Source organism: Platichthys flesus, chromosome 19, assembly GCF_949316205.1.
Source record: "Platichthys flesus chromosome 19, fPlaFle2.1, whole genome shotgun sequence".
In the NCBI taxonomy this organism is placed as follows: domain Eukaryota; kingdom Metazoa; phylum Chordata; class Actinopteri; order Pleuronectiformes; family Pleuronectidae; genus Platichthys; species Platichthys flesus.
Window position 1 is genome coordinate 18,054,478 of NC_084963.1, and position 24,753 is coordinate 18,079,230.

General features: G+C 40.3%; 2 protein-coding genes across 2 annotated transcripts in view; both read left to right on the forward strand.

Moving 5' to 3' along the window:
• ttc28 (tetratricopeptide repeat domain 28) overlaps nucleotides 1–6,574 on the forward strand; it is a 142,956-nt gene extending 136,382 nt beyond the window's left edge. The window contains exons 28-34 of the mRNA XM_062413151.1: nucleotides 200–277; nucleotides 370–529; nucleotides 852–928; nucleotides 2,042–2,171; nucleotides 2,771–2,878; nucleotides 2,961–3,597; nucleotides 4,716–6,574. Coding sequence (XP_062269135.1) covers nucleotides 200–277; nucleotides 370–529; nucleotides 852–928; nucleotides 2,042–2,171; nucleotides 2,771–2,878; nucleotides 2,961–3,597; nucleotides 4,716–5,844 — 2,319 coding nt within the window. The 3' untranslated portion in view covers nucleotides 5,845–6,574. The remainder of the gene's footprint in view (nucleotides 1–199; nucleotides 278–369; nucleotides 530–851; nucleotides 929–2,041; nucleotides 2,172–2,770; nucleotides 2,879–2,960; nucleotides 3,598–4,715) is intronic.
• A 1,253-nt stretch (nucleotides 6,575–7,827) lies between these two features.
• On the forward strand, nucleotides 7,828–24,753 carry pitpnb (phosphatidylinositol transfer protein, beta). Its single transcript, XM_062412540.1, has 11 exons — nucleotides 7,828–7,876; nucleotides 12,844–12,874; nucleotides 13,892–14,037; nucleotides 15,308–15,399; nucleotides 15,656–15,663; nucleotides 16,204–16,278; nucleotides 16,910–16,993; nucleotides 19,503–19,580; nucleotides 19,692–19,796; nucleotides 20,332–20,454; nucleotides 21,814–24,753. The coding sequence occupies exons 1-11, from the start codon at nucleotides 7,857–7,859 to the stop codon at nucleotides 21,865–21,867; spliced, it is 816 nt and encodes a 271-aa protein (XP_062268524.1). The 5' UTR covers nucleotides 7,828–7,856; the 3' UTR covers nucleotides 21,868–24,753.

A 24,753-nucleotide genomic window follows, 5' to 3' on the forward strand; every position in this document is an offset into this window, starting at 1 on the left:
ACCGCACAGACTGATATTTTACAGACAAAATTACTAAATAATAAAAAATAAGCAATAGTTTCAGCCCTATATAGTATAGCATCTACTATATAGTGACACGATAATTGTAAATATCATCTCCAAGCACATGATTCCCAATCAGAAAGTCCCACATTGATTAATTACCATGGACCATCTCTGTCTCTGTCTCTCTCTACAGATTGAGAAGTCTTTGCAGCGCATTCAGAGTGGCCAGTGTAACCCAATGTACACATCCCAGCAAAGTGTGGAGAATAAGGTCTGAGTGCTGGTGTATCTTTCGCATTGTCTTTAAATGTCAGCGCCTGTCTCCTCCGCTCACGTCCATGTGTTTCCTCTCCTCTGGCTAAGGTCGGCGGGGTGCCCGGGTGGCAGGCCCTCCTGTCTGCAGTGGGGTTCCGGTTGGACTTCTCCGGTAGCGTCGCAGGACTCTCCTCTGCGGTGTTCTTCCCCACTTCAGACCCTGGAGATCGGCTGCAGCAGTGCAGCACCACTTTACAGGCCCTGCTTGGTAGTGCATCTTGTCCATCATTTAAATGTCATGTCAATCACACTGATAAAATAACATCTTGTTTTACCTCTGCACAGACGGCTATGAAATTACAATGTTTCATCACCCAGAGTATAATTCTTACTGGAGTGTCATAATACATGTACTTATGATATCTGCCAGCAGAGGCCACTGAAGCAGCAGATTCTGTATTGAATGGATTTGATGTTAAAACTGAGCTTTTGAGTTGTAAACATGCAACATGAGTTCTATAAATAATCATTATAACTTTAATTAATATATTTAATTTCTATCTAATGAACCTCCTCATGAACACCCTCAGGTCTGACTCCTCCAGCTCTGCAGGCCCTATGTAAACTTGTCACAGCGTCTGAGGCCGGAGAACAGCTCATTCACAAGGTACTGTCAACGTTAACAGCATTGTCACAGTTGGTCATGTCACTGGTATAAGAAGCTTTCCTTTACTTAAGTAGAAGTAGCATTCACCCATGTAAAAACACTCCAAATCCTGTTTGGGAAACATATCTGCAAAGTGTACTTATTCTCATTCAGCAGTAGCATGTCCCCTGTGACTGAAACTTTTTGTTTTATTAGATTGTTAATATTGATGCTGCATGTCACTGCCTTAGCTGCTTGAGCTGGAGATGGTTTTATCTACTTCTTATACAGTTAGATTAGTCCAGAGGTTCCCAACTTAAGAGTCAGCCTCCTCCAAAGGATCGTCCGATTCACTTGAGGGGTCATTGATCACATTTGATCTTTGATTATTTGTGAAGTATTGGAGGATTTCACCTCTTTTGGCCTCAGACAATCGTACAAAAGAAATTTTCTGACAGTCATCTGAAACATGCACAATCTTGTCCTATGGAAATTATTGGAGAAGATAAAGGATTAAGGAGCATAAACTGTAGTGAAATACAATCACTTCGAAACTGAGGAGATGCCCTCTGCTTTCCACCACTGACACATTCCATATTATTGACATCTGGGCATTGTTTTTTTTCCTCTCAGTTATTTTATTAGAGCGCATCTGTTCTGCACCGATCTCAACATAACCTTCAACGCTCATTCACCCACAAGTGAATACTCTCAACCCTCCATTCCGTGTGTCACATCTTACCATCGACATAAACAAGTCATTAGTCATGCATGTGTAGAGTGATCCAAACGCATCATTTACATAGGAATTAATTGAAGTTCTGTTTCCTCTTCTCTCATACCCACGTCATAAAGGCAGTTAAAAGCATGGTGGGAATGGTAAGTGTTCCGCACGGATGTTACAAAGAAACATATAAGACTGGTTAAATCCGGCCCGAAATTATGAGAGCACTTAGTACCTTGATTGTGTTTAGTTGTGAGATCTTTGTGATGTGGGTGCTGAATTAAGCCTGACTGAGTGTTGTCATGTAATGTGGTCCCTGTAGAATCCCTTTTGAACAATATATCGTCCATTTATTGGATTCTTTTCTCTCTCACTTTTCCCTCTAAACGCCATGTTGTTCTTCTTCAAAGCTTCACCAAGTGTTGGTGCAGTTGCAGTCTGGCGACAAAGAGCAGGACTTCTCACTGGCTCCAATTCAAGTGTCCATAAGTGTGCTGCTCTGGAGGCTCCCGGGCTGCCACGAGTTCCTAGCTGCACTCGGTGAGTCAGTAATAATAAATAAATGAAGCTATGCTTTAATTTCCTTATAATTTACTGTCATTCATTTAATTCTTTAGTTGTGTCATCACTGGCGTCATAACCACCACCACATCCAACCAACAACCAAATGACTCACTTTGTCCTTTAAGCTTTTTAATTGGCCACAAAGGTCCCTGCAATGGATGCTCTCTATGCACCGACTTTTACACGGATGCTGGACATCCCGAATAAGTTTCATTCGTGAACAATTTATTAAAACCTACAACTGCAGGCTTAGTCACGTATAAAACCTTGTGTATACCTTGTGCCTGAATTCAAACAGTGATCAACTGCGTTTTAGTGTTGTATTGTGGTGTCTGCAGTGCTAATATGACCTATTTCATGTCCTGTAGCCTCTATAATTATCTCATCATGCATTTATATTTGAAATCCTTGTCTCCAAATTACATACTTAATATAGCTGATAAGTAAATGTAGGGAGTAAAAAGTACATTGTCTTCCTTGAATGTTGTACGATTGAAGTAACAAAGTTCAAATTTGCACTGCAGTACTTTGAGTGAATGTCTTAATTACTTTCCTCCACTCGCCCTCCCTCTCAGGCTTCGATCTTTGTGAGGTGGGTCAGGAGGAGGTCGTGCTGAAGACTGGAAAACAGGCCAGCAGACGCACCATGCATTTTGCTCTTCAGTCCCTCCTGGCGCTTTTTGGTGAGAATGATGCATAATGTTGGACCTTCTTTTCTAGCACTTATAAACTGTATTCTAACACTCATACCCTGTCTTTTTTCAGACTCCACAGAGCTTCCCAAGCGACTGAGCATGGACAGCTCTTCCTCCCTGGAGTCCCTGTCGTCCTCCCAGTCCGCCTCCCAGCCTCACTCTTTACCCCTCTCTTTCGGTTGCTACCCACCTCAGCCCTCCTTCCTTCCCCCAGTCTGCCCGGACAACCTCTCCTGCGATGCCATCTCTGTCTACAGCCTCAGCTCCCTCGCCTCCTCTCTCAGTTTCTTGTCCAGACCAGAGCCCGCAGGAAGTGACATCATCAGCCAGCGCTTGCATCAACAGGAACCAGACAGATCTCGTGGAGGGGCAGGCCTCTACGGCTCGCTCCGACCTTCAGGCGGCCTGTCAAGAGGTCGACCCCCCAATCATGGAGGGGCAGCAGGAGAAGGGGAAGACGAGGAGTATGAGGGATACTCCATTATAAGCAGTGAGCCGTTAGGACGAGGGGGGAGGGACTGTGACACGCTGCCCCTTCCTGCAGGACACAGACATGGCAGAGGCGGAGCAGGGAGAGGATCTAATGGAGGTCATAGGTATCCTATCACCATTTCCTCCAAGGGAAGCATCAGCACGCCTACATCCCCCATTAAAGCTCCTCCGCTGCCCCCAACTGTTTCATCCAACCCCAAGCTCAGCCAGGAAATGTGAGTCCAATGCTGTTTGTTTAGTCAGAATGAATGAACATGGTCTGGTCCTGTTCTGTCTGTGAAGAATTCTCACTCTAAAAAAAAGGGTTTGCAATAATTATATATTCTTCTGCCAGTTCTCATGTCAATGTCGGACGGTTTCTCCACCATGATGGTCCAGAATGAAATATTTCAACAGCTGTTTGATAGATTCCAATGAAATCTGGTGCATAGATTCATTTTCCACCATCTGTGAATCTTTCTGACTTTAGTGTTTCTCTGATTTGTCATCTAGCGCCACTGACAGGTGGACATTTGTAGATTTGAATGAAATGTCTCCACAACTACAGTTCACATGAAATTTATTAAAGACATTCATGTTCTCCTCGAGATGGATTTTAACAACTGATGACTTTTCCTCCAGAGCCAACTTAAAATAAAATTATATAATTTTATATATATTTGGTAATTTTTTGATTATCACCAAATACTTTCAAAACAGCCTCAGCCAAGTGTAGCTCAAAGTGCAAGTTCAGAGGTTGTTACAAAATCCAAACACACTAAACCTAACAATGGGAACATGATAAAACCCTATATGTACATTTGATACGTCAATGCACAGCATGACACAGTCCACAGCTAGATCTAGTTTCATGATCTCCTTAACACTGAAACAACGGAGTCTCCTGGATATCTGACAAAACTAAAGCATCAACACAAAAGTACATTTTGTAAAACATAATTGTCCTGAAATGTCTTCTTAAAAAAAAGTCAAAGAATCTGCAGTTGCAGTGAGTTAAATTTGACCATGCACTTTCCAATAGAAATCAACTTCTATTATCAGTTTGCATTTCGAAACAAGAACAAGATATGTTTCTCCCCTAGAATCAAGAAAAATGAAGCATGCTTGGACATTTAAAAAGTTCTAGGAAATTTTATTGGAGGCACATAGACATAATCTTACTGTACAAGGCGGTTAGATTTAAATTATAGATATTTTTTTTTATAAGGATGGGTATGGAGGAAATACTGGCAATGACATTTCTTACTGTATAGTCTCATTTACTACTGCAGTTTCTAGAGGCATTCACGTAAACATAACTTGACATTTAGCTCTCTTTATTATCTTTTCCCAGCTCATCTCCTCAGAGGACAAGGAAAGGGAAGGTTAGCAGCTCTGAGTCGGACCAGTCGAGTACTGAGACAGACAGCACGGTCAAGTCGCAGGAGGAGAGGATGGGGCCTGCGGGACAAATGGATCCACAGGAACTGGCCCAGAAGATCCTGGAGGAGACCCAGAGCCACATGCAAGCAGTGGAGAGCCTACAGAAAGCCAACATGAGAGGGAAGACACTGACGGGGCCGGAGGGGAGAGAGGAGGCACATGCCAGACAGCCATCTCACTCTACTCCCACAACGCCAACTTTGACTCCCACTGGGGGAGCATGTGGGTTTCAGCCCTCAGAGACCAGTGCATTTAGCAGGCCACCCAGTAGAGCAAGTCTGAAAGCTTGCTCGTCTCCTCTTTCGCTTCCTCGACATCGTTCGTCCCTCTCCGCCTCCGTCTCAACACCTCCCGCAACTCGGCCTAAACCACCCTCACGCTCGTCTTCGCTACAGAAAATCAGCTCAGGTTACAACAGTCCAGCTGGTTCGTCTTCGTCCTTATCTCTTTCTGCAAAAGAGCAGGGTTCGCCTTTCCCCATGGCTTCCCCTGATGTGCATGCGCTGGCTCAGCTCAAACTGAAATACCCTCCCTCGCCTTACTCCTCCCACATCTCACCTTCCCACTCTCCGGCTGACAGTGCCCCATCGCCAGCTCTTTCTTACTCCTCCACAGGATCTGTTTCAGGCTCTTCCAGCCCGGCCAACACCCCTGAACTGAACCAGTCAAAACACGACAACAAAGTCCAGGCTGTTCATAACTTGAAAACCTTCTGGGCCAACGCCAGCCAGAAGCCTGAGATGCCCTGCCCTGCCAGTTTTCTCCGGGGGGGGAATAAAAGAATGAGTACAGTTCAGAAAGATGTTCTGGGTTTGCTGAATCTGTCACCTAAACGCGAGTCTCTAAGCAAAAACGTAGAAGGATCCGAGGATCAGAACACTGACAACAGACCAAATGGTCACCGAAAACTGGAGGCTAAACCTCCCCCACCTCCAGCTGCTACTGTTCCCACAAACTCTAAAGGAGGCAGCAGACTTCCCTCTGGGAATGGCTACAAGTTTCTCTCACCTGGACATTTTTTTCCGTCTTCTAAATGTTGAGAGTTTGGATGTTTGCCACGCTGCTCCCAAAGCCAATAGGCCGGTCTTCTGTTTCTGTTTCTGTGTGTATAATGGCAGAAGTTTGCAAGATACAACCAACAACACCTGCTGAAGACAAGGATTTAAAAAACCTATTGTTTCATACTGTCTTTGATTTTCGATGGCATTACTTTTCCTTTGAAAGGGATGTTAATGTTCTGAATGTAATGACTACAGTTTGCCTTCTTCTGGTCAGAGCTGGAAAGAGTCGAAGCCCTGGCTTTATTTGTGTTTTCGAGAGAGAGCATGTGTCTCAATGGCTCCATGTACACTGAAAATAAATTTTGACTCATGGTCCGCTGACTGAATGCCTGGGAAAAGGAAAAAACATTTAATGTCAACCTAAGGCACTCGCTATATTTGTGTAAGTTGACCTGAATTGATCTTGATTTATTGTGTAATAATTATTGCTCAATGTCATTACAAATGCTTATTGTTGTCATATATTTTGTAAACTGTGTTTTTCAGTCATTATTACACATTTTATAAAGACAATTAAAGAAGGATAAAGTAAAGAAAACATTTTGGTATTTTTTTATGGAGATGCGATTTGTAGTGTGACAGTCAGCATAGTACCTTTTGCCATTGAGTGTTTCATTAACTTTGTAATGTGCAATTTTGCAGCGATGCCAGACTTATTTAGACACTTCTCAATTCTCATGAAGTTGACAAATAAAGGTTAATTTCCTTGTCTTGTTTTGATTACTTAAATGTATGTGGCTAACAACTCTCCAGGCATTATTTCCATTCATATTAAACATGAAAAAATTCAGTTAAATTTAAATTAAGAGCCTGGTCACACTTAGGCAAATGTGAATATCGTGAGGTGAAAGGAATGCAAAGGTTTTTCCTCTTTCTGTATAAAAAAACTTTTATATAAATAGACATACCTCATGCCCAAGCGCCAGTTACGTCTCTCTGTAGTTAACAGTATATCTGTTGTTTTATTTAATCAGTAAGTCAAATATAACAACACTGCTAAACTGGATGTGTCTGAAATCCTAAGAAAATGTGTTAGTTATTTAGTTAAAAAAACACATTTTTAGTCATTAAACAATCAGACAGCTTGAAGAAAAGGAATTGGGAATAAAAGTAATAACAACAGAGTAATAACAGGATGTGGAAATGGGCTGTTACCAGAAAAAGTCTTGCATTAAAATTTTACTGCAACAAAAGTACAGACAAAAAAACATTAAAATATGATTAGAGCACCAAAACTAAGGGTTACTGATCGTACAGGCTGCCAATTTCAATGCAATCTATATCATATTATTGGATTGTAAGTGTTGACGCAGTAACAAGCACTAACTTTAATTACTGCTGAGTAGCTGGTTAATTTCCCCTCAGATATCCATTTTATATTTTTGTGGCATGTATTTTGATCTGATTGTGTTATCTATTATTTTAATGAGTTAAAAAACTATTTTTACATATTACATATGAATAGTTGTTTACTGCTTCGAAAAACAAAGTTGTCTCGGTTAAGGCCCTAATGAAACATACAAATAAATTATGCATAAACTTCCTTACCGGAGCATGAAAGGTGGAGACGTTGCTGGCCATAAACAGATCAACCAGTTATTCATTCACCATATTTTGTAATATTAATTTAAACTTTTTAATTAACCTATGGTACGAACTTCTAAGTACAAACTTAGTCATTAAATACATGTATTTACAGTACATTTAATTATGAACTGAACTCATGTCACATATTTAACTCATGTTACATGTATAACACCTGTACAACACAAGTATAACACATATATAACACATATTTAACACATTTTATAGTATAACACCTGTACAACACAAGTATAACACTTGTTTAACACAGTTTATAAATCGGTGTATTGTGAGCCGTGGTGTGGATTGTTCTAGCCAATCAGATGAGTGCGGTGGGCGGGCCCAACTTGTTGATAACTCTGTGTGGGGAGAGCTCTCAGTGCGCAGCCGTGGCCCGGGTGACGAAGATGGTGCTCATCAAGGAATAGTGAGTGTGAAGTGTTTCAAAAAAATGTCTTGTGCCGCACGTAGGGCGATGTTTCCGTCTGTCCGGGAGCTTTTTACTGAAGTGCAAACGTTTGCGCTTCGGTCGCTGCTGACCTCCGCTGGGTTTGTCATCTCTGTGGCCCGTCAAAGCCCCTCTTCGAGCGGGGGGATCGGGACGTGGATAACGGGACACACCGGTCTTTTTTAGGCGTTGCTTGTGCGAGCTACTGTTAGCTCGAGTTGTAGCATTGGGGAGGATGATTAGCTTCTTAACGAAAACGCGCTACACAGAAAGGCTGCCGTGGTTACACACACACAAGCAGCATATTGACGTTATTCACTGTTAATAGGGAGTCGTGTGTCTGCGGTGTGGGGAATCTGTTAAGTAGCGCAACGGGAAGCTCCCGTGAGTGACAGATTAAGGTTCCCTCTCGGTCGGATTTACCGTTAATGCTAGCCGGCTAAGTTAGCTGCAGCAGCCGGCTAGCTGCTAGCATGGCAATTCTCAGTAAATGTGTATTACACACACACTAATATTTGTTACTCAGTTATAACCTAGCAGCGGGGTATTCAGCACGTAACCTTCGCGTTAACAAGGAGTCGAGATGGGATTATCCTCTTATATTGGCCCATACCAGCTAGCAGGTGTATCCTTCAAGCTAGCGTGAGGTTATGGAAGGACTAACTACTTTGCTGTTACTTTGTTGGCGCTAGCAGGCGAGAGGGTTAGCCCTTTAAATGGATGGCCTAGTCCAATAGAAGAGTAATGCTGCCTCGGTAACCCAGTTAATTAAATCACTTGTACTGGGAGTGTGCGGTTGTATGCACTTTTTGTCTCAGCAGAGCTAGCTCTTACCATGTGGCTAACATATATCCGCTCCAGATAACGGTACCTGTTGTTGAGGTGGGCTACACCACAAAAAATGGTTTCAATACCGGGTAACACCAGAACCAGGATGTGGAGATCCTTCTGTTAAAAGCAGTTCATGTGTCACCCGTTTAGTCATGATATATGTTATGATGTAGGTCATAAATGCATTATATACAGGCCAGTAAGGATTATTTACAGTTAATTTGCCAAAATATTTGATTAAAATTGAATTAAAATTTGTATTAGATGTGTGAGATGTTAAACCATGCAAATACAGCAGAGCACAGATGCAATCTCGATGCACAAGAAGATGTGAAATGGGATCTAACATGTAGAGGATCAATAGTTTTGTATCAAACTGAAAAACAAGTCCTTGTTCAAAACTACTGAAATTGCAGAAAACTGCAGGTGGATGGAGCAAAGTTTAAATCAAAGTTTAATCGCTAGTGTTATTATTTGCATGTCATTGATTCCTCTTCAGTTATGACTCTTTGAAAGTATAGGCCCCTTTTCAAGTTACCTGCAACAGTATTGATAATAGAAATGACAGTTTCTCACCTCTCTCAACAAAGTTACTAAGGGCTGTTACTAATGTCATGAGTATGTTGTAAAAACTATTCAGCTAAAAGTAAAACCAGAAACCCAATCTCTAATACAAGAAGTAATTATAAACTTGTTCATGTAATTCGGAAATTATTCTCGATCCGGTCATTCGATTTTTGATTAATGTCTTGGTATATGCAGCGTCGGAAATCAGTGAAAATGTTTGCTACCACGTTCAAGTTGAGCTGATTTACATTCATTGTGGCACAATCTGCTCTTTAATCTGGTATGGAACACTTTATTAACCATCTTGCTCACAGCTTTTTAAATGAGGGAAACCGACCAAATCACGTCCTCTTAAGTTTCATCTGTAAAGTTAAAAATTTGTTGCGTAAAACAATTTGTTGCACGCTTATCTAAAATGATCTGATCATATAGAGAGGCAAATAATATGAATGGAGAAACTTGTTGATGAGTTTTTCTTACCCTGAACAATATCTGGGAAAATGTGTTAGTTTAAATCTTCAAACACTGACAAAAAAGAAGTCTGTTTAGCATCAGTGATGGCAATTTCATTTTTTTTTACTGCACTCGATATAAGTGAATAATGTAAGGCATCTGGGAGAGCGCTTTGTCATTCTACATGGTGATCTGTGTGGTTGTGTGATGCCAGTAGGTCTTTGTGGGCAGGAAAAACGAACAGTGCATGAGAAAGTTCTGCTGTAAATAGCAGTTTAGGGAAGGTCAAGGGTTGAGTCTTTTTAAGGTCTCTCAGGCTGTGTTAAACAATACCAATTTATGTCTTTTAATCTGCCATAAAATCAGCTGTGCGTTTGTGCAATCCTAACGTCAAAATCCTAGTTAAAATACAACTAAAAAGATTCATTTTGTGTAAATACCATACGTATCCTTAAAGACCTGCTTAACCTATGAACCCACACTGTAAGTTCTCCACTTACATAACAACGTTAGAGGCTTGTCACTATTGTGAAATGCAGCTTTGCTTGTGATAGACAGAAACACATTATGCTTTACATTTAGTTGCTTTACGCCTGCAAGTGCATTTGTAATGAAATTATCACCCTGCTTATTGTTTTTATTTGTTATTTTAGGGTTTGAATTAGTAACTTTTGTTCACTTAATCTTATAAAAATATCTGACATTTTTTTTTGAAAATACTCATTATAATTTAATAAAGCAGAGCATAAAGGTTAATCTTTTCGTTTGAGTAGCTGTGATCAGTGCTGCTATTTTGTGAAAAAAAAAAAAAATTTGACCGATCATCAATTTTTTAAATAGTTTATTTGAAAAATCGGTTAACTGAAAAATTTGGTTTTGTAGTTCTGCCACAGCAAGGAGAAACCAAACTTTTCTATTAGCTGATTACCTATGCTGAGTCCGGCATCGTGCTACCTGTGCTGCAGCTGTACTCCCTGTTAGGGGCCCCACACTACACTGGAGGTTACATAACTATAGGTAACCTGGAACACTAGACCATGTGAACTCTGACTAGTCAGCCTTTGCCATATCATTCAAGCAGTATTGCCTTTTACGTTCCAACAAAAGGATTTTCCAGTTCAGACTTTTTCTGTGTATCAATATCTGTGAGTGTAAACACAGTTGATTTGGATTTATAGGATTAATGCCTGACACTGAATAACAATACTGCAAATTATTGTTACATTGTGTCGTGCATGGCTAACCTCGATGGAAGTTTTACATCAATTGATTTGGGCCATTTTTCTAGCACGTTACAATCAATGGCCTTACAGCAAATTATCAATAACTGTTTAATCATTAACACCTCTAGTTGTACACAGAAGAGAACTGGATCCTATCTGGTGTCACTTCAGTGGTTGGAGGTTTGAGCACGTCACAGACCTTGAAATGTTTTATCTCAAATTTGTCACTTCTAATCTCCTTTTAAAACTCCAACCCCCCACCCTGTCATGTTTCTCTGTGAAGTGAAACTGATTCTGCAGCACTAATCACCAGGGGTTTGTGGTTGATTTCTTATTTCATGCTGACATATGTTAATCAGAGAAATTAGCAGGTGCATAGACTTGATTCGGAGTGAAACCTCTCTGCTCTTCATGGCGCAGGATTAAAACTCCATGCTGTGTACTGTGCTTGACTGGTGCATTTCAAAATCGTTTGCAGTGCATGCTGGTGCACACTTTGCTAGAGCAGACATGTTCAATTCTGTCTGTTAAAGAAGCTGCAGTGTACAAACCATCGTTAGCCAAATCCACAAACAGCGCACTCTGCCTTTGTTTTTCCAGTTGTTTCACTGTTCCTCCGGTTACATGACTGTTGGGGCCAAAATCTGGGTTTGTCTTTGAAAATCTTACGTCTCATGACAGCTTATGTATATATTATGACATATTCTTCACGTAGTGGTTAGTGTTTTCTCCACAAAGAAAAGAATGTTTTGAAATCATTGTCACTAAAATGCCTGTCACTATAACTAAAAGCCTGAGAAAATGCTTTCAAATAGTTTCAGTCTGACCAACACTGCAAAACCCAAAGGTTGTATAAAACACAGGAAAGCAAATACCTGTCATACTTTAGAGGCCACGGATAAAAGTATTTTTAAGTATCCGTACATCCTTAACAATACTTTTTTTTTTAAATAATATAATCACTGCTTCATCTCTTAATTCACTTTTGTCAGAAAGAGTTTTTAGTTTTACATTTTTACATTACAGATCTGTAGGTGGAGGGACTGTCTGCCCTGACCTGAGTGTGTCAGGCAACATTCTCTGCATGGGGAGCTGAATCTGCGAATCGTTACAGAGTATGAGTGTGCATTGTGCAAGGAGGAAGAGAAGCAGAGGAGGTGGTGCCTGAGAGAGAGCAGAAAGAAAGAGCAATAGCCTGAGAGAGAAGGAAGAAAGTCAGTTTTTCTGTGCGCCTGTGTAGAGAATGCCTTCGTACCATAATTAAGCCTTAATATCCAGTTATAAGCTGGTCATATTCAGTACCATGGTTATGCTGCTGTTAAGGTGGTGTAGCCTGTTATTTCATTGCAATTAAACATTTATTTATGCAAGCATGTTGTGCATGAAAAAGCACATAAATATTTTTTTCAAATCCATGATCATCACCTAACTGGACAGTACAAACTTCATGTTAACTTTGTTGTGGTATAGTATGTTACTTCAGTTGTGGTCCTCAGTATTGGGGAATCAGTGCTGCTTTAAGACTGGGACTCTCCTCTTTGAGCACAGGGCCGGTTCACTTTCCCCCCAAAGATGGTCAGTTTATCAGGTTTATCAACAACCGCATGCCACTACATTCTTAGTTTGGTCACATAGCGTCTTCAAAGCTAGTGAGAGTGTGCTTAATATACAAACATGATATGTGCATAATCACAGGGCCCACTGACTTTCCCCGGACTCCAACCATACACTCTGAGTAATGTAAAGTAATGAAATCCTGAGCAAACTTTAAAGATTTGATATTTTATCTCTGTAATTTCATTCATGAGTTAACATGTTTGTTTCTTCATTCTCTGCCCCGCCTCTACCTTGTTCTCTCTCTCCCTCTCTCAGCCGTGTAGTGTTGCCGGTCTCTGTGGAAGAGGTGAGTATAATTACATACCATACCCACCTTACTTATTACATGACCAGTCAGATTTGTAGTTCATTTCTTTGAATGCAGTGTTCCCAAGTGTCACCAATACAGTGTACACTACAGCTACAGTAGGTTAGATTGGTCATAGCTTTTAAATGATTTTCTCCTGTACACAGAATGCTCATCCTCTCAAGCTGTAGTCCAGGAGCAAGACAAATAGCCTTTGTCAGAGAGCACTGGTATTTGTTTGACAGGCTGATAGTGGTGTTTGTGAAGAGAACAGCACTGGGGTGTGGACTCAGCCTTTAAAACAGCAGTCTTTGTGACATCTCCCATTTTTATACTCCGTTTATTGACAAAGTATAGTCTGTTTAGCCTCAAAAAGAGAATTTACAGTGGCATCATACAATGGACCAAATTCACAGACTTCTCTACTTGGCAGGAACATATATCCCTCACACCACATTCAAATTGACTCTCGCCCAATGTCAGCTGGGATTGGCTCCAGCTCCACCCGCGACCCTCAAAGGAGAAGCAGTAGAGTTGGATGGATGGATATTCAAAACATCAAACATGTTTTCTTTAGGCATCCAAGTGCTAAAGATAGTACAATTTTATACGTAGCTCTCTTTCAAAATGTGGAAAAACACTTAGCTTCAATTTAAATTGAACGTCCACTGCCACCTTGGTTGCTAATGGAGTCAGAAATACTGCATCAAGGGACAATAATTTCTCCACTTGATAATCTGACAAAGCTGTCATTGAATCTAAATCAACATTTTTTTGAACATTTCTTTTACAGCCTTACAAACATACTGCAAACAAGCCATGATTTTTCAAGAGGGTTTATCACAATCAAATACATTTCTGTGTTGCAGTGAGTGGCTGTTAGTCGTTTTGTATCCTTGTGCATTTGCCTTATGGACTTGAATCTTTGCCTAATCCAGCAAATAATCACAAGAATTGTCAGAGCTGTTATGGCCCTATATTAAGTGTGTCATCTCTTTCTGTTTCTATTTCTCACAGTATCAAGTAGGCCAGTTGTACTCTGTGGCTGAGGCCAGCAAGAATGAGACGGGAGGAGGAGAAGGCATTGAGGTGCTGAAGAATGAACCCTATGAGAAGGATGGAGAGAAGGGACAATACACACACAAAATATACCATCTAAAGAGGCAAGTTCTTGAAAGTACAGTTGGCTTTTTACCAAATCTGAGGTCCTATTTCTATTTAGAGCAGCACTGTGTTCACAAAACAGATATTTTCATTATTGATTATTGATTATGATTATTCAGCAGATTCCCTAATTCATTTTTCCTATTCCAAGTTTACTTCTTTTACAGTTTTGTTTAGATTTTCCATTTAGAGTGGAAAAAAGGAAACGCACTAAGGACTAAAATGTATATATGTATTTGTCATGAATATGTTCACAAGGTGGACTATACAAGCATCGTTCCAAAGAGAGCTTTGACTTAAATTCACACATACATAGAAAGCTGCCAAATTGGCATGATTTGAAAGCTTTAAAAGAAATCACAGCATGTGTGAGGCATAGGCAATGAATGATTGAAATGAAATGCTCACTGGTGGTAATTGAAGGACAGGGGAGCATCTGCAGCCTGAACAGAATTGAGGCAACACCTTTGTGTTAAAAAAACATTAAGAGACAATGTCGGCGGCCAGCTGTTAAATCTGTGGGTTGACAGCCGTCTGAAGGGGATGCATTAGTTGTGATTGCAACTCTGCATGGCAGCCTAAGTAAACAACCATTTTACCTTACAGTGGAGACATGATTTCCATATCTCAGCTCATCCCTGATAAGATTTGAGACCTTCCTCCTTAATCAACGGTCTAAAACATTCAGACAGAATATGTGTTGAGCAGTACAAAGAGAACTGAGGCTGCTTTCAAGACAGAGGGTTTTCCTCCGCCTCCTCCTCAGGTGTTTCCTGATCTTCTGTCCATTGTCGGTATATTGTCTGACTGGGTCTTTGATAGATGTCTCGTTCAGTCAGTGCCACCGACAATAAAAATAATAACTAGAAGAGATTAAAATGTTTAATCTGGACAAATCAGACTGGTCTAATTGAGGGTTAAGGTACAGTCTGCTCCAGGCCTATGGATGTATTAGGCTGTGTCCGCACTAACACGTTATTAAACAATTATTTTCCATACTGACACTCCAGAAAACACTGGTCTTGTAAACAGGAAGCAGATTGTCTACTCTTGCAGAAAATACTATAAACACGGACATTTCAAACTAAAATGGGGCCAGCAGCATTTCCAAAATACTGTGGTTTAGCGTTAAGTGTTTTATTTATAAAAAGAAAGTTGGGTTTTCTGTAGTCGTGTGGTAATTTAAGTAGTGTGGTCCCTTAATGTAAGTTTAGCAAAAGTGATGTGTTTTTAAAACTCATTGTCAGACTTTTTTCTCTGTCATTGCAGTAAAGTCCCAGGGTATGTGAAGATGATTGCACCAGAGGGGGCATTAGTTTTTCATGAAAAGGCTTGGAATGCCTACCCATACTGTCGCACCAGTAAGTTCTTGCTGAATCAGTAGTTTTATATTGACTGTCATCCTTTTACTGCTTGCACGATAAACATGAAAAGTCATAGTTGCATGGTTTTAATACCCTCTTAAAGTTGTTATTCATATTATACAGTTAAATAATTTTTTTCTGTGCTGTTAGAAAGTGAGTTTTTTTCCAATGTTTATCAATTAAATCTCGATATTTTAAACTGATTCTCTTTTTCTTTCTTGTTTGTTTTGTTTGTTTCCTTCTTCCGATGCAGTTGTGACGGTGAGTTGTTTGTCAGTCTTTTTGACGACCTGGTCATACCATGAAGTGAAACGACAAAATTCATCTGCACGTCTGTGTGAAGTAAACCTGTCCCATTAACTCCAAGGCTAATGGGACACAATTTATTCAGAGTTTAAAAATGCACTCATGTAGCTGTTTAAACGCTGGTTTGACTGGGCCTTTCGAGTAAGATAGGGTAGACACGTTGTTTTCTCTCTTCTGATGAGGTTTTTCAGTCTAATATTGCTTCACTTTATCTGCTAACCAGTACCACAAGGATTAAAAATAGATCCAAGCTGATCAGTGCAGCATCACTGGTGCTGTTTCGGACTAAATGACTCTTTGGTTAATTGGATTTAGCTGTAGGGTTTACGTACATCTCTTTGAACCCTCCATTCATGGACTCTCTGTACAGGCTGAGATCAGCTGACATTGTATAAGTACTATCTGATTTCTGAGTAATGACTTGAACTTCCTTTTCAAACCACAGTAAACAAATGCATTGTCCCTTTTAAGGCTTTTTTCTCTCATGCTTTTCAGAATGAGTACATGAAGGACGACTTTATGATAAAGATTGAGACATGGCACAAACCTGACATGGGAACAGTAGAAAATGTAAGTGAGCAGATGACACCATGTGGAGGATCCTTACTGTGTTCAGGAGAGCTCCAAATATTTGATTTTACATTTCCAGTGTGGGGAGATCTTGATTTATAGACCCTATTATGAGTCACACTCAAATCATTTGAATCAATACACTCTCCTTGCCGGATTAATACAGCTTTAAAACAATATACATTGGGTTTATGAAGCTTTCTCTCTGGTATAAAGTATAATTCACCAAAGTGAAGCTGACATACCCTTGTTAACATCAGCAAGGTTCCAACTAAGGATTGATTTAGAAAATTGTCATTAGATTATTATTTTCTAACTGATTGATCACATCTACTACATTTTTCAACTAAGCATCCCAGCTCTAGATATCTATATTTCTCTGATTTTAGAACATCCCATCCAGAGCCACAGAAGAACACAGTGACCTTAGCTTTGCAAATTCTCAGGGGTCGAACAGGGTGATGCACACAAAGGGACAATTCCATGTTACAGTACACCTAGATTTGAATTTAAATCCCATTTGATTCACAGTCAACATATATTTGAACAAGGCTGCCTTGTTGCCTGTGCTTTGAGCCAAAATGATCTATGACATCATAGGTTTAATAGTTTGTCTTTCTCTTTGTGACAGGTTCACGATCTGGACGAGCAGACATGGAGGACTGTAGAGGTGGTACCCATAGATATTGCAAACAAAGAAGAATTGTCCCCTGGGGTGAGTTCTTATTTTGGTTGTCTTTAAACACCTTCATAAACCACTGAAAGTACTTAACTGAGGGGATCAGTGGTGATTATTGTACAGAGGTGACACAGAAGCACAGCCTGATGAGCAGGGGTTGGTAAATGACACCTGTGATTGACAGCAGGATGTCTCCACTCTGAGGAGGAGTGAGGTCATTCATTCTGGGAGCAGGGATAGCCATGCAAATACTTTTGATTCACCCTGTATCATAATGACTGTCCATTCTAAAGCTTCATAGAGCAGTTTAGAAGACTTCAGTTGCAGGAACAAGTGAAGATGGTGTGGAAGCCTATGTGAAGATTAAAACCGTTTGCTGTTTGTACCATGAATATTTAAATAAGATTGAAGGAAGAACTGTTGTTCAAGGTGATTACAGTGGCCCAACCTTTCCCTGGTGGTGTGTTTGTTGCAATTGCAGAAAAACTTAATTCTCTTTTTATTATGAGTGGCCCTCCTACAGCCGTAGTCTGTCTCCATAGATGGGATCAGTGATTGCTGTTAATAATAAGTGCTTTGATTTTGTGATTTAACTTTGAACACCAGGTTCAAACTGAAGCTGATCTAAGAGCTGCCCACTGGTAATGGACGTTAATATAATGTCTGAACAGGGCCTTTGTATGAACTTTATATTATTAATGTTTAAATGCATGATTTTGGACTGTTGGTCAGACTTGCACTGCCAATTATGTTACTGGTTTTCATATTCTTGTTGAATAATTAGGGTTTTTAAACAATCCATTCATATGTTTTGTCTCCTGTCCTTTAGATAATAGCATTGTTTTAAAAACAGCATTATTAACAGCAAACAACATTATCTGCACTTCAGTGATCATATCTTTGGCTTGTAGTAGTCATTCATTGATTAATCAGTGAGAACCACTCAGTTGGGGTTGTACAGTGTTTCTAGAGAGTGGCAGCCCTTATCTCACAAACTATATTTGACTAGAGAGCTGTGTGCAGAGACACAAACAGACAACAGATAAAGTCATGTTGTCCAGGTGAAGCACGATGATACAAGTTTGATTCAACAAACCAGACACTCAGCACCAGCTAAAAAGTAGAAGCCTACAGTCAAATGCTTCGTACTTTGCTGTGTCAATTCTGATGTTGCAAGTTATTATTAGCATCAGAGTTCAGTAAACCTCTCCCTGATATCATGGTCCTATCCCAACATATCACAATGTTTAACTGTACTCATTGCCCAACCACATTGTCACCAGATTTGGAAGATGTTACAGACCATTGGAAGTAAAGTCTGATGTCTTTTTTCATATAATACAAGACAACCATGACATAGAACTCCCAGCCAACTTTAGTAGCTGAAAGGGGGCGCCTGACTGTCAGTAATACCTAAACATGCCCATGGTTTAGAATCTAAAAGGAGGCATTAAGCCATTTTCATCCAGGTGGGTCACAGTTGTCCCTGCATTTCTTACACTAGCTCATGTACAGTAATGACTTAAGTGGATCAGTTGTTAGGTCAAGGCTTAATCTAAGTGTCCATCTGCTCCAGATCTTTACCACCACACGGCCCCCAGAGACTTGACAGATTAAAACAGCAGAGTGAGCCTTGAGCCTGGGATGGGGGTGGGATATACAAGGGTTGGGGGTTGCCGTTTAGATGAAGATTTGTGTCTGAACAGGAGCGTGAACACTTGCTTGAGTCTGATGTAACAGCTTAAGTATGAGCAAGTCAGCACGGACTTGTCTTAACTTGTTCTCTTCACAATTTATCTCATTCATCTGTCATATTGAAAATACAAAATCCCATTAGATCCCTGTAATGTAAAAACATGATAGGGCTGATGAAAACAACCCTGTTTTCAGCTTTGTGATATTGCAAGTTGTATATAATATAAACTAATTATTTATTTAAAAAAAGAAGATTTCTTCTCCTTTTTAATCTACTGTCCTTTCAAATTGTATCCTTAGTTTGAATCTGGCTCTAGCAGCCTGAACAAAATAAGTCCTTTTCTGTTTTGATTTTTCTATTTGGAATTCTCTAATAAAAGATGAGCTCTGTAAGAAACAACATAATCCACAGAAATTGTAGGTGAAAGGTCACAGTGACTTTTTTGTTATCTTAAGAGCACCTCGAGAAAATCTTTCAAATTAGGCACGAATGTTCACTCACCTAATAAATGATTTAATTTTGGTGGTCAAGGTCTTGGTAGCATAACAAAGCAGTGGCCTCTTATTTACACTAAAACTGCACTGGTTGGTAGAGGCATACAACCGCAGGCTGTAATTCTACTTCACGCAAGCTCTTAGAGAAAAACACACTGATCATGTGAAACTTTTAAGATGCAAAATAATAATCGGTCAAGTTTCTTTAAAATCTCTGAAGGGACTCATATCTGTACTTGACAACTGCTGCTGATGTCAGCCAACTCCACCAGCGTCACCCAAAGCACTGTGCGGACACGGATACATTCTGTTTCTTGCTGGGCATTGACGTCGTGTTTGTTCTTTGTTTCTTCAGGACTACAAGCCAGAAGAAGATCCCACTCTTTTTCACTCTGCCAAGACAGACAGAGGACCTCTAGGCCCTGAGTGGAAGGTACCTGACACAGTAGCAGAGAGCAGCGCTGCATGTTGAGGTCGCAGTCGATCCTCTTAAACATTACTGAACTGTATTTTTTACTTATGGTTTTTTTCTTGTCCTTCAAAGAACGAGCTGAAGACAGACTGTCCTTCCATGTGTGCATACAAACTGGTCACTGTCAAGTTCAGATGGTGGGGTCTGCAGACCAAAGTGGAAAGCTTCATCCACAGGGTAACGTTCATTATCTTATCACAACACATGCTTGCACAAGTATTAATTCAGCTTATCCATAGCTCACAGTAGCTTTTGATGAAAAATGTGATTTAAGTTTGTGAAAACACTCAAACTGATTTCAACAAACACGTTTTATTTTTGTTCTTGTTGAACATGAACTGTGAGCATGTTTATTGTCGGAACGATTACAGAGCTTTGCCATGATTGTCAGGGCCAGTAATCAATGTTGTTTCTGTTCTGAACAGCAGAGGGAGACCTGGTTTGAGAAACATCTCAGAATCACTTGAGCGAAGCATAGCCAGTGAGGTCAGAGAAGAGATAGGGGATAGAGCAAAAGTTTATCGACTGTAAATGTGGGAATAGAAAGGCATTTTAAGTCTCCAACATGCATTTATGTTCCTTAGTTAAATATTTAAGTGATAGACGGTATGAGGAGACCCCCACTTCAGTCCTGCCTGTTATTGGTCTTTAAAAACCTTATTAGCTATGCAGAAAACAAGTGGTTTTACTTCATTTAAAATCCTCTCCACAGCAAGAAAAGCGTATTTTCACCAACTTCCACCGCCAGCTGTTCTGCTGGATTGACAAATGGGTGGGTTTGACCATGGAGGACATCAGGCGGATGGAAGAGGAGACTCAAAAAGAGCTTGAGGAGGTAATTAACTCACCAAACACAACTTTTCCAGTCAAACCTAGACTGTTTTTCCTCTGTGTGTGGTGATAAGAATTCAAGGCAGAAATTAAAAGAAAATGCAGTAGAAATATTTCAGTTGTAACTGGGATGCAGCTTCACTGAATGCTGCATTCCAGTTAATGTTTTCTGATGTGAATGACGAAATATAATCCAATAAATTATCATTGTTTTGTTTTGACCAGACCACTGGAGAAGACACAGGTTCTTTTATCTGCTTGAATTAACAATTTTTACCCCTGAATTTCACATTAGATGCGTCAGAAGGGAGATGTGCGAGGCACCTCTGCAACAGAAGAGTAGAGGCCCGTCATTGTAGGTCAAACACTAGAGGCAGGCTGAGTAAGTCTCAAAGGGAACTTCGGTGTGGCTGCATGGCTCATTGTCTACTGTTTTCATTTTCCACTCTTCATTTTCACAACTTCCCAGCTGCTCTAAACTGCGTTACCATATCTGGAATTGTCTGTTTGTTTAAAGATCTTGTGTGCTTCACATCTCTTCTGCTTTGTTGCTTCTTTTCATTGTAATCTTCCTTTCGCTTCATCCCAGGGTATCTTCATTTACAGTGAATTGTTGTTTGGGAATCAAAGATGACATGAGTAGAGCTGGGTGCTGGTATGATTGAGGTCATGTGCGAGTTACGTAAAGCCATCATTTACCCATACTTATTAAAACATTTTCATATTGGCTCCAGGGATCAGTCAGCTGGTTGCTCCACCACTTTGATTCAGACTGAAATATCTCCCAAACAATTTTGTGACTTGCCGTGAAATTTTGTTGAGACATTCAAGCTCTAGTGACAATGAATCTTGTTAACTTTGGTAATTCCCTGAAATTCCCTCCAGCGGCACACAAGGTTTTAAGGTATGCTGCCTCAATTGTGAACCAACCCGTCTTGTGTTGGTTCGGTTTTAGGGGCAAAACTATAAGTCTATGAGAAATAAAAGATCTATCTAAGAGAAATGGCAAAATGCCGCCATTTTAGAAAGCAATGTATAATGGGTATTACAACATCAGCATCCTGTCCCTCCATGCTGCCGCTCCCATCAGACATTAATCTCCTCTGTCAGTTTATTGCTGGAACAACAATCATCTCATCTCATCCTGAACGCTTCTGTCTGTGCTTTCAGTTCATTTTCCTCCTGATGTTTTCTGATTGTCAGTAAAAAAAATGACTCACCTTGCTGAAAGGTTTTGCCTTTTGGTTTTCGCCAGTAAACTGGTTTTCTTGCATGTGCATGGCTTGTTGCATAAAATATTAACTCATCTGAAAATGTTTAATGTTACCTATCTTAATACAAATTTTGTCTCCCCGTCCCGCAGCTGCGTAAAACAGGTCCGATTCGAGGCACCAGTGCTGCTGCTGATGAGCAATGAGGCAAATCAACCAAACCCTGTCACGATGACGTCATCCGAGACATGTCCACCATGATGAGGAAGTGGCCCTGGCTTCGCGTCTTCTCTTCCTGTCTCACATGATTCATTGGGGGGTTATACAAGATTGGTTAACAGTACTGTACAGATCCTACCCCAATCACCCCAAGTCTCCTGTTCACCCAAAAAACAAAAAAACATGGTTTTTGAATACATATAAAAAGGAAAAAAAAACTCTTTGCACAGAACGTAAATTGCCTGATATCTAATTGTTAGATGATTATTACAATGGGCTTTGTTTTTATTCAGGTGTGTAAACCATGACTCAGAAAGTCAAGCCTTTTAAATTGATTAGAATGTTGTTTTTAGGTCGACCGATTCCCACAAAAATTCATATATGATGACTTTAACAGGTATTGGACCATTTATCTCCACTCCCCCCCACTCCCTTGTATTATAAGTGTCTCTACTTTAATCCTCGTCTCCCCCGCAGTATTGTCTATACTCTTGTTCTGGTAAGAATTGTCTAGATCTCCTCCCTGTGTTTCACTGTCCTCTCTGTCTGGCAGTTGGTTGGGAATACTGATGTTTCATTTTTGTTTTGTTCTTGTTTCCCCTATTTTCTTTTATAGTTTTAATTTCTGAGGCTTATCTATGTCTGCTTATGGTTAAAATTCAATATGATGCTCATGCATGATGGGTAATTCCTCGCAATAGTTTCTCCCCTTACATTCACATGTACTCACATTTCAACATGCACACACACAACCCCCCCCCCCCCCCCTCTCTGTCACAAGTGCATGTGGACAACAGCTACTCCTCACTAAACAGTCATTGCATGTGTATAGTCGCTGCAGTGCAGCTGCGCTCAAGTGGATTGTTTGTGTTGACAAGAGAGAGGGTAACCCCTAGCCCCCCTCTAGGAGAGTGTATACAATACACCTGTGTGTTATTGTGTGCATTTGTGTGCTTGTTTGTGTTTCAGCTGCCTTCACTCTTTGGACGGAGATGGAGAACGTTCAGCTTAATATCGAGGCTTGTGAGGGGTGTGTTCACACAGCTGTGCTCTCACTCTGTAACCAGCCTGTTGAACTTTGCCTCATGCTGTCGCTCCATGTCCTATCTACTTGGCTAGGGCTTTAAGTGGAAGGCTCCCACTGCCTCCACAAAAGCTTCTTTTTTTTAACTAAAACAAATAAGGATGGGTCTGTGCGTTGTTGTGTGCATGATTCAAGGTAGTTTATTTTTCTCAAACTACCATTAACTATCTCCATTGACCGAGTAGATGGGTCCAGACAGATCTGCGATGTTTGGTGCAGCTGTGGATTCACAAGCATTGTGAGTGTATTGATAACCCTATACACTGAGTTATAAGCTTTTCATCTGCCTTAACCACAAGACAGTATAAGGTCAGTCTGAACTTTTCTTGACTGTTTCTGGTTAAGAATGAATTTGCTTTGGCAAAAGGTGAAATCCATTCAACTCTTTCAGTCTAGATACTGTAGTTGTTGGCTCCTCTAGTACCAGCCTTCATCTGAAAGCAGGCGGTGACTTTACCCTGCTTTTTAAAGCATCGATTCTTTTATTTTTCTGTTGCTGCATTGACTTAAGGATGTAGCCGTTTTATTACAGCTGGAGCTGAGTTTAGCCATTTTTATTTTGGATTGTGTGCAGCTCCTGTTGGGCTCTAGGTAAAATATTTTGTGATGTTTTATATGATCATGTAGCTTAGTGCAGTTTTTCAGCCGTTGATTAAGACTTTATCCAATCAGGTGTGAGTGTCTCCAAAAATCGTAGGTTTGGTTGTAACCTATCTGTGTGTGGTATATGTTGGACAGGTTAAAGGAGAGTTATAAGTGTATTTTATAATAGAAATGGGCAAGCTGTACATAAAAACACTGACTTGAACGGGATATTCACAGCTACTAGGCATTGTCAGGTCTATCATTCAAATACTGTAACTGCTAAAAGAAACTTAAAGGAAGTAGTGACGTTGTCGGTGCAGGTCAGCGCGTTGGACAGTGTGCTGTGTGTGTAACATGGAGCCAGCTGTCCATCTGTTGTTACTCAGACTGTACCATGGTTTAACTGTACCTCATCCATGCTTACGAATGTACAGCAAGGAAATACATGTGTCAGAGTATATGGGACGTTTTGAACTGCAGAAACACTGACATGTTTCACACCTGCACATGCATGACATGGACCCATTGTATCATCAATTCACGAGGACAAATGGATTGAGTAAATCTAGATTTGATCTGCATGCTCAACACTTTTCTGTTTTGTTTTTTCCATTTTCCTTTCTTTTCTCTCAATTATTCCCCGTTTCTGTTTGATCAGTTCAGTTTTGAGAAGCTCTTGCGCTGCATCAGACAAAAAGGGAATTCCTTCAAAAGGGCGGCTTATTCTTAAAATCAAACTGGATTCAGCTCGACCTCTGATATACAGACGAGGAGTGAACAGCCTGGCAGTGTTTGAGGATGACAGGAGCCGCCCTGTTATAGAATAAAACAGGCTGTGTGATGTACAGTTTTGTAGCATTACCAGTGATGCCAGCCAGGGTATGACTGTGAGGGGAGGGATAGAACCTTAGGGAACTGATGGAGTCCAAAATACTGTTTCTTTATTGTAATCATGAATGAGCACTTGCAAAATCTACTGTTTTTTTTCCTTTCGTTTTCTTTTTTTCTGTTTTTGAAAGACAAAGATTCAAAATGTATTTCAATTTTTCTCATTTCTGTTAAGGCAAATTTCAGGGGAAGTAGTAGTGAATGTAAAATAATTAGTTCTTTTTTTTTCTTTTTCACAGCCATCAAGCTGTGACAGAAGGTCTAGACAATGGAACATAACAGAATATCTAATAAATTTGAACAAATAAGAGAATAA